Below are 10,393 nucleotides of genomic sequence, written 5' to 3'. Positions count from 1 at the left end.
CACACACACACACACACACACACACACACAATGAGTCCTGTTAATTTTTAATTCATCTGACTTCGGTAAAAAAAAAAAAACAGCCTCGTTACTGATGTATAAAACATTAAGTTTGACCCGTTTATTTCTGCCCCCCCCCATGCATCAGCGACATGCATCATCCGCAGCACAACTAAAGCTGCATTTTACTCATGAATTAGTTGAACCTCGAGATACGAGTTGAATCGGTTCCATAACTGAACTCCCAAGTCAAGAATGTCCTTTTTAAAATATCTAAAATCATTTTAATCTTTTCCAGTCTTGTAAAAAAAGCCCCAAACTCTCTAAATTACGGAAAAATACACACATTTCCATCAACCAATCGACATGCAGGCTTTACCTGTGTGTAATTAATTATATATAAGTTACGTTAACAATGATAAAGAATGAAAAGAAACACAAAAATCTCGAGAACACACGAGCTACGTCTTTACTCCACCAACGAGAACGAGATCCGGTCTCACTGATGTCGTATCCATCCACCAACACGTGATAAAGAACGAGATCCGGTCTCACTGATGTTGTATCCATCCGCCAATTAGCTGCTCAGATCGTATCTCGTATTTCCGTTCGGACGTCAAACAAAAGGACAGACCGACGACTCGTATCTCAAATAACTCGTTTCTCAAGGTTCTATCATACTTTTTTAAAAATCTGGATAAACAATGTCTTTTAGCTGGATTAGGACTAGGATTAAGGGTGAGGAAGGTGACATCACAGGAAGGGGTCGATGTCCATCTCCAGCGCGGAGCAGGGCATGGTGAGCTCGAAGCGGTTGATGACGTCGGGGTGGAGGACGCCCAGACGGCCGACGCTCTTTCCACGGACGAAGATCTCGGCGCAGCGACCGGGGAAGAAGGTGGAATCTGAGAGAGAAGAGAAATATTTGGTTAAGTTAACGGCGTCAGACGGTCAGGTTCACGGGTTTTAGGGACTCTGTTTTCTCTGGAGGGTTATAAGTTCTCACACATTGGTCACCAGCTATCTGCTCCTCATTAATTTACCCCAGACCAGCTAAGAGGCGCTGCTTCCTGTGCAGAAACTTTTCCAAAAAAAAAGTGGAGAAACTTTCTGATGCTTTCGTGTCACTTTCGGTCCAAAAGGCAGCGAGTCGAGAAAGCACTCACATATAGGCGACGGTGGACGTGCCACAGATTAAACACCACACAAGGTTACCATGACAACAGCCCCACACACACACACAGTGGTGTTCTCCCATAGTGCACCGCTTCTCCCACACTCCCTTGCTAATCAGTTCCAGAGCGCTCGACTCATCATCGGTTTGTATGTGTTCAGTAAAATAAAACATACACGCACGCACGCACACACACACACACACACACACACACACACACACACGGTTTATCCCGCTCGGCTGTTCGGGTCTGCTAGTGGGATTAAATTGGTGGAATGTGCTGACGTCGGTTCACGCGTCAGCCACTTGTACCATGAGCTCGACTCCATGGCAACCGTATAAATAGCTCCTGTACGTCTTAAATAACCAATCTTTCAATGAAAACGCTTCACTGGAGCCGCTTCTCTTCCCACTCGCCTCTCGCCATCAGAGAGCCGAGACGCCGCATCAAACGTCTCAATCCGGTCGCTCATCCGGAGGTACAGAGTCAATAAAACAGAGGACAGAAACAACGTATTTAAGCGTTGATTATGTGAAAGAAAATAAAGACAAACACTTTTTAATATTCCAAAATATGGAACAATGTGTTGAGTTATGTTGTAAATCACATGTGTCAAACTCAAGGCCCCGGGGGCCAAATGTGGCCCTCCACATCATTTTATGGGGCCCGCAAGAGCATAAAGGCTCAGTGTCTAAAAATAGGTCAAAAATGTGCTTTGACTAAAAACTACATTTCCCACAATGCAGTAGTTCAGCCCATTTTAACTCTGACTAAACGTTGTGAACGAAGTTAATGTCCTGACTTATGTCTGATGTTATTTTTCTTTATTGATCGTTTGATCCTTGATTGATGGAGTTCTGTGGGTTTAATAACCTGACAGATTAAAAGGATTCATGTTAGAACAGAGAAACAAACAAACATGTTTCTTCTGTTTAATTCTGTTTGTAACTTGAATAAGTAATAAATTCAGACTTATTAACATTAAGGAGTAGTTACATTTATGTTACATGACATTGAGTTACATTTAGTTACATTTATTAGTTACATCTGACCCTTTGAGGACAGACATTATGCTGATGTGGCCCTCGGTGGAAATGAGTTTGACGCCCCTGATAGTACGTCAAGGTGTTCTCCAGAACCAAGCCTTATTCTCCTCTTAAAAAGATATATAATAGAATAAAAATGAAAAGAAAACATGTATTAATAAAGTTCTTCAAAAGCCAAAGGCGCCACTCCCACACAGCTCATGTGTGCACAATTTTCTGAAGAAAGAAAATTGTCTTAAAATTATGCACAAAACAAAATAACTCCACGGTCAAAACAAGTAGAACATTTTTCCACCAAACGAGAAAAACAAAACGGTCAAAGGCAAAACTCTGTTGTGTTTGATGTGTTCAACAAGATTCCAGTAGGAATATTGAAAGGAAATCAAGAAAATCTGTCATAGGTTGAAATAAAATAACTGCTTACGGGCCCAGAAAAGAGCAGCGTTTGCTCTTTCCTGACAGGAGGTGGTCGGGTGAAGGGTCAGCATTGGACACAGTTGTTAAGTGAAACACACACGTGTGTCTCAAGTGTTTCTGTCCTCCTTCCGCTCCTCCGACACGTCTGAGTGGAGGAAGAGGATAACCCTTCCTCCGTCTGCTCTGGGACCGACGGTGAGTGCAGCTCGGCTCCGCTAATGGACCCGTGCCGACGGTGTGTGTGTGTGTCAGGTGTGCTCTCAGGCTGGGGGTCGCGACCTTGTAATGGGGTTAAGGTCACGCTGACATGTGTGTGTGGATCTGGCTAATGTGTGGAAATAAGGAGAGGAGTGTGGAACATTAGAGTGCTTCATCCTGCATCTTTGTGTGTGTGTGTGTGTGTGTGTGTGTGTGTGTGTGTGTGTGTGTGGACACCCAGCACTGCAGTGGGAGACGTGACTCCCATCCTCTCTCCAACACTGCAGACTTTTCACACTCTCCTCGCTCTTCCTGCTCCCGCCTCCAGCCATCGCTGTCCCGTCCCATCACCCCCCCCCCTCCTCATCTGAACTCATCCCTCGTTTCTCTCCAGTGTCTGCCCCACCCCACCCCCCACCCCCATCCTCACTATTCTCACTTTGATACTTGAGCCAATTGATTTGCTGTCTGGATGAACAAGAGTGGCGATCCGGCAATGTGACCTTGGAGTTTGCGAGGAAGAAAACTCAAAGAGGAGGACAGATGGAGGAATCCAGAACTCCCATGATGCATCAGTCTCTCTAGGAAACTGAAATGTCCATCCGGCGCTTCAGAAAAATAAATCAAACCTTCAGACGGATGGAACTCTCGTGAGTCACGACCCGATCTGCTGTTCCAACCAGAAATGCTCGTGCATTTGATGCAATCTGTCTGACAATCTGCACTCAGACCAGAATAAACGATCCAAGAGCGCCGATATGACACGATTGAGTAAATGTAATCTAATAGTCAATGCTATTTGGTCTTGCTATGTGGTTGGCATGATTTATTAAGGGGAAGGGAAGCAGAAGTTGAATTTAGATTGGTCACAGATTCGTCTCTTCTTCGATCGCTTACTCGAGGGTATAGGTCACAGGTTGTGCTGGAGCTAACAGATGAGAGGCAGGGTACACCCTGGATGGGACGCCAGCTCACCACAGGGATGTTGGAGGCTTGTTATTGACTTTTTAAAAGTGGTGTATGTTTGATTTAAAATCTAAATTAAGTTTTCCATTTGTCTACTTCCCTATTTTCTCCAAATAAAACCACTTCAAACGTTAAAATATCACAACACATCTTCTTACCTCTGTGAGAGTAAGTAAACCTGTTCTGATATTAATCTAGCAGTTGGGATATTTGTAACGGGGGTGTGTGGACCTGCCCCCCCCCCCCCCAAAACAGAGCTCCTTACCGTCTGCAGTCTGGATGCGGTAGCCGTCGTCCCCGTCAGCCGGCTTCACCTCCAGCAGCTGCATGGTCCGGTCCAGCAGGCCGTGGATCACCTCGAAGCCCGGACTCTTGTTGTAGTAAACGGCACAGAAGCGCCGGATGTTCCTCGCCCCGACGTCTGGTGGGCGGATGAAGAACAAGAATTAAATAAAACACAGACTGTGTACAGGATGTGACTGCAGGACGCCGGGGGCGTTCAGACGTACCTTTAGCTTCATCCTTGAGCACCACGTCAGATATCTCAAAGAGTTTGAGGGGAAGGGGCATCTTCCTGTTGGCAGCGATGGTTTTCAGAAGGCCCGGTAGCAAGGTGGTGCGCGCCACCTGGTGGTGAAAAACAGAATGTGAAGATAGAGAAAATCCTGACTCCTCAGTGTCGTTGTGGTTGTTTAACAAGACAACACTTCCTCACTTTTAAATATCCTCAACAGTCTGAAATAAATTTGATCATTTTCATGATCATTTTCATGATCAAATATCCACATGTTCCAATTTGTTTACTCAAATTATCCTGAAAATTTATTTAGGGAAATAACTTGAATAAACAAAATGGAACATGTTGATGTTTGATCATAAAAATGAGACTTCTTGTTTTGTGGGATTTATTTTAGACTAGGGTTGGAATTTTAAGGTATTTATATTTAAGAATTGCTCAGTTTGAAGCAGTTTTATCTTCTGCACCTGGAACTCGGCTGTCTTGGGGTTGGAGATATGAACAGCTCCGATCTCAGTGATCTTCTTTCCAAGCTTATCTGCGATATCTTCTTGAGAACACTACGGGAAGAGAAAGGGGACAAATTTACTTTTATTTTTTTTCTGTACTATATTAATAAAATAAAATTTAAAATAGATCAATATTAACCAAACATTATTAAAATACATTCATTGATTGGGAATGGTTACGTAGTTAATTCAACTTAGGTTGTTGTCTGACTTACGTCACATCTCTGGGAACCGATTACTGACGTTTACCAGTAATATCCATTCTAGAGCTGTAGTTTAGAAATCAAAGTGACCAACATTCATTCTAGAACAAGCAGGAAGAGACTGAAGGTTTCTGCTCTGAGCTGTTTTTTTCCTTCTGGTTTAAATCAATGAGTTTTTCTTACCAGGGCAAAGTTGAGGGCCTCTGTAAAACCGGCAGCAGCGAGGTCTTGTCTCAACAGCTCAGTCAGTTTATTCAGGGGGAACTGAGAAGACACACAGCAAACACATGAGAACACACACACACACACACACACACACACATCACACGTGCAGAGGACGACCCAGGCACCTGGTTGGCTATGGTGTAAGTGCGCGGCGTGGTGCGAGCGATGTTGTTGAAGCCGTAGGCCATAGCAGCGTCCTCCATGATGTCACAGGCGTGGATGACATCAGAGCGCGTGGGCGGGATCTCGACCTCGATCTCATCGCCGACGCCGGTTGGCCGGGACAGGAGGCACATCCTGGTCAGCATCTGAGCGATGTTCTCCGTCGACTCGCTGTCAGGAGGAAACGAAGCACCCTGTTAATCCACGTGTTGGCGGATGGATACGACATCAGTGAGACCGGATCTCGTTCTCGTTGGTGGAGTCAAGACGTAGCTCGTGTGTTCTCATGACTTTTGCGTTTCTTTTCATTCTTTACATAACTTATATATAATTAATTATACACAGGTAAAGTCTGCATGTCTGTTGGTTGATAAAACTATGTTTGTTTGTTTATAATTTAGGGGGTTTGGGACTTTTTTATAAGGCTGGAACGGATTAAAATTATTTTATTAGAAATGTTTGACCTCAGTTCAGTCACGGATCTGATTAAACTCGCGTCTCTACTTTACTGCATTTACATCTTTATTCTAACGAGACCAAACGACTTACTTGATGCCGACTTTGGAATTGATGAACTCTCTCGATAACTTCTCCTTCCTGTAAGCCAGCTCCTAAAACACAAACCATTAAAAAAAGAACAGAGAATTAGCAGACAGTAACAGAATTCCACATCACACGTTAAGATAATCGTAATAAAGACGGTACCGGGTATTTGCAGGTCTTGCCATCTGGATACACCACCTCAGCCTCCTCCACTCTGAAGAGAAAGCAGAAAACATCAAACTCATTGTAATGTTCTCACACGACAGTCAATTATTGATCTTTAATTATTGAATTTTAAATATGTCCACATATAATAAGAACAGTTGTGAGCAGCTGGGCTACGGGACAGATCTGGGACTTACGTGAAGGGCTGTGAACAGTATTCACTGAACATGGTCACCATGGTGTCCAACACAATCTTTGCCTGGACACAAAGGGTTAAGATCAGTCCTGCCTTCAAACACCGACTGAACAACTTCTAACGTGATTTCTTTGTTAATCTGGTTCTACCTTGGTCACGTCGGTGGCCGTGCACTCGATGAAGACGTTCCTCGTCTTCAGGGTGATTTTTGAATGATCCCCTGTAGAAAAAAAACCCCAAATTTTCACCAGAATGATAAAAGAGAAGCTATTTTATCGTTTCATAAATTTTAGGATTCATTCTAACTTTTATCTCCTCAAATTTTATTTGTGATTTTCAGATTTTTAAATGCCTGAACCTTTTTTTTGCTAATATATCAGATCTGTGTGATGGATGAAGACGGAGGCAGGACTCACCGTTGATGATGGGAGGCATGGACAGGACGACACCGTTACTGTCGTAGATGACAGGATACGCCGGCTTCTCTTCAATAATGTGGAGGTAATGCTTCAGGTGACTGTCTGTCTGCACGAGTCACAGCATCAGCGACAGGTTAGGAGCAGTCAGACAGACAAACAGGCTGCTCAGACCGGCTGTTCACCTTGTAGAGGCTCATCAGCTGGGTGGCGGTGAACTCCTTCGTCTGGTTCAGAGGCTTGAAGCTGATGTCTGCAGGAGGTTTGGCTGTGTAGGTGAAAGGACCACAGATGGTGTCCAGATCATGGGTCCCGATGGCCACCAGGCTCCTCTTCCTGCACACAAAACACAGGCAGGTGTTAACAAGACTCAGCCTGAGTCGAGGAAACCAAATGAAAGTCAAGAAACTCCTTAAATCTATGGCTTTACTGCTTTACTTCAAATAGAACTGATACACTCATGTCTATCTATAAAACACCTTCAAATATCTCTGCACTTCTGGTATGGGGAAACAATACCATCTGAAAACACCTTAAACTCTGGAAATTTACAGACATTTATTAATTAATTACTTAGAAACAATCAACTACAATTTTGGAAATTAATTGGTAGATTAATCCATTAAAGGAACCTCACACTGACCGTATAACCTCCTCAGTGTGTGTTTTCACACACACTAAATAATAGTTCGTGAGTTTCTCTACCGGCTGTACAGTTTAGATGAACTAAAGGCTAATTAAAGAGGTTAAGTGAAGGCATTAATAGAATAATAATAGTCATCACCACTCAGGAGGAGGTGACCGCTGGGATCCTACGTATGAAATCGTTCGTGTTAACGGCTGGTCTGACCTGCAGATGTTTTGGTGGAGTTTCTCCTGCAGCTCGATGAAGCTGTCGTAACGCTCCTGCGTGAAGGTGATGTTCCTCAACACCGCCGCCACAGCGTGGGGTCTCACCGCTGCCGTCTGCACAGGAAATGACAAATGATTACATCACATCACACCATAAATTATTTATTTAGCATCTGATTGACCCACCTCCTTCGTAATAATGAGCTTCTGAGGCTCGCCACTGGCCGGGCCGACGCGTCTGTAGCGAGGCGCCTCCAACCTGCAGCACAAAAATCATCTGTCAAAAAAGCAATAAAGAAGGAAGCCTGCATGCACAACACCTGCTGTTTAATGAAATCAATCACACACCTACATGCACAAACAGCTCTCACAGACTCCTGATAGCACTCACATATTCTTGAAGACCTGCAGGCCGCGGACCAGCCCCTCCAGACACAGCAGGTCATATCGGTTCGCCGGTACGTCGATCTTATACAGGATGACGTCTGACGCTCCAGAGGCTTTGGAGTCCCCCTGTTCTCTGATGATGATCTCCTTCTCTGAGGTCTGGAAGCAGGAGAGAAGAGTCACGCCATAGATCAGTGGATTCTGACATTCACATACTAACATTTTTATAAAATAAATCTAAATATACCCAGTGATTAGGTTTTGGCGTGATCAGAGAGAAGGACACATGTAAAAGTCTCCTTTATAACATGGATTACTCACAATCTCATCAAGCTCCAGCCCGAACTCAAAGCACAGTTCATCAAACTCCTCGTCAGCTGGGAAAAATAAAAGAGTTTCAATGAGAAACAACAGCAGACATCCTTGTGGACACACAGGTCATCAGCTTCTCTTGGTGCTCGGTCTTCAATGACTGACAGGAATGATGCAACCGCGGTGAAATCCCATAAAGATGTCGATGAGCTAAGAAGACAAAAGAACTGCAACAAAACAAGAGCAGAAAATAAAATATTTTTCTGTCTGACAACAAATTCAACTGCGTTTTAATTTCGTTTTCTTTTCACAAGTTTCCTTGAAGACCAGCTGTCATTAAAGCGAAGTTAGCCTGACGTGAGCCGCTAGTGTGGCTAACTGTGATGCTAACTCATTCAAGCTTTCATTCTCTCTCTTTAAAAGAGAGAAATAAATGTCAGAACCAAGCAAACAACTTTTCCGTTACACGAAAATATAATAATTTCGACTTACTGTACTTTCTGCCCAACGCTTTGAAGAGAAGATCCCTTTTCAGTCCGACAGTCGGCATGTCTGCGGCTAATTCTGCTGAACCCCGTGGAGAAGGACCCGTCCGGCACACCGTAGCTGTCTAAAGCGATGCCTGACTAAAAAAAGTTGCGTTAGAAACATGAAAAAATATGAATGAATGAATGAATGAATGAATGAATGAATGAATGAATGAATGAATGAATGAATGAATGAATGAATGAATGAATGATGGCAAGTGTTACTGATTTAATCCGGAGTAGGATTTCTTAAAATCCACAATGTATTCAAAGCAACATGCGTTCAAATATTTTTGTTAACTGAGGTATTTTCTATGGAGGGTTTCCTGGAAATCCTAAATATTGAGTTGCAGTCCAGAATATCTAAAAGTTGCTGACAAAATCTTTTTAGATTTTACAAAACTGGGTCGCAGGTTATTGCCATGAAAGCAAATAATCAGGGGTTAGAAGTGCCAGAAATAATGATGCAAACAGCACCAGGGGAGTTAGTCAACGAGCCCTCTTGCAGCAACGGAAATCCCTGTGAGAACAGCCACTCAGCAGGTATTATGGTGCAATATGCATATGAGAAAGAGCATTATATACGACAGGACTTTTTTATGTCTTGTTCTTAAAAGAACATTTTAAAGAACAATTTTATCACAGTGTATTATCTGAGAATGTGGAGGCAGCAGGCAGCAACCTTCATTTGACCGTTTAAACATTCTAGTAATGCGTTTAATGAAGATTCTGACATCTGCTGTTCTTTCTGTCTGCAAGACAGATCACTCAGTCTATGCATGACACTTTGAAATTTATCATAGTCAAATATTAACATACAAGAACATGCATTTTAAAAATGGTGCTAAATGTCATGGTCACTTCTACTGACAAATCATGTGTTTTGACAGCTGAGACTCCCAACTGTGCCTAATGTTGCACTGGCTGCATGAAGTGATTTACTAGCAACACCATCTGGGTCAAACTAGGAAATTATCCGGAGGGAAAACTGTCAAATCAACATAGTAAGAGATGTATTCTTCTTTTCTTTTTTTTAATATTAAAAAATAATGATTACAAGTTTAGGACTCAGTTGTTTCTGCAGAATAAACTTGTTGATCTATTCCCCATGCAGAAAATGTCTAAAATATGTAATATATGTAATGTCACATGTGCATATTTGAACTAGAGGCTACTGATAAGATTAATTTTCACAAACATTTTGAGTGCACAGTATTTGCAAGCACTTCAACCTGAAGTATAGACTTTCAGAGAAAGTAATGCCTGGCAAAAATAAAGTAAAACCACTTGCTTATAATAAATGTCATGAATAAATTGCTTTAAAATGATTCTACTGTTGTGCTGCAAACATTTTGTCAAGCATCAGATCTTCAGATTGGTCAAATTATCAGCTATCCCATCTGATGACCAGCGTTGTTGTGTATGTGTGTGTGCGTGTGTGCATATGTGTGTGTATTGGGTGTGGAAAATGGAGTTCATTTAACTCTGTTAAATTTTATGATCGTTACAGCAAACTGGTCGGGCAGCTGGATCTGCTCTGACACAAGCCGGTAACATTCCTTCAGATATTAACTGAC

The 10,393-nt window shown here is 42.8% G+C and overlaps 1 protein-coding gene across 1 annotated transcript; it reads right to left on the bottom strand.

Annotated features, from left to right (window-relative positions):
• Nucleotides 1-35: 35 nt before the first annotated feature.
• On the bottom strand, nt 36-8,897 carry farsb (phenylalanyl-tRNA synthetase subunit beta). The gene is made up of 17 exons (XM_068317894.1): nt 8,782-8,897; nt 8,299-8,354; nt 7,982-8,136; nt 7,777-7,849; nt 7,589-7,704; nt 6,924-7,074; nt 6,739-6,847; nt 6,472-6,542; nt 6,324-6,385; nt 6,124-6,175; nt 5,968-6,029; nt 5,382-5,589; nt 5,215-5,295; nt 4,787-4,879; nt 4,312-4,429; nt 4,068-4,223; nt 36-905 (listed from the first exon to the last, which is right to left on the bottom strand). Exons 1-17 carry the CDS (start codon nt 8,837-8,839, stop codon nt 754-756), a joined length of 1,773 nt encoding a protein of 590 aa, XP_068173995.1. The 5' UTR covers nt 8,840-8,897; the 3' UTR covers nt 36-753.
• Between the last annotated feature and the right edge of the window lie 1,496 nt (nt 8,898-10,393).

This window comes from Antennarius striatus, chromosome 6, assembly GCF_040054535.1.
Source record: "Antennarius striatus isolate MH-2024 chromosome 6, ASM4005453v1, whole genome shotgun sequence".
In the NCBI taxonomy this organism is placed as follows: Eukaryota; Metazoa; Chordata; class Actinopteri; order Lophiiformes; family Antennariidae; genus Antennarius; species Antennarius striatus.
This window is presented reverse-complemented; position numbering and strand designations above follow the sequence as displayed.

Coding starts and splice junctions, on each gene's coding strand:
- farsb (XM_068317894.1), bottom strand. CDS start 8,839: ATGCCGACTGTCGGACTGAAAAGGGATCTTCTCTTCAAAGCGTTGGGC. Junction 8,355..8,781: donor AGCGTTGGGCAGAAAGTACA/GTAAGTCGAAAT, acceptor TATTTTTCCCAG/CTGACGAGGAGTTTGATGAA. Junction 6,543..6,738: donor CATGCCTCCCATCATCAACG/GTGAGTCCTGCC, acceptor TTTTTTCTACAG/GGGATCATTCAAAAATCACC.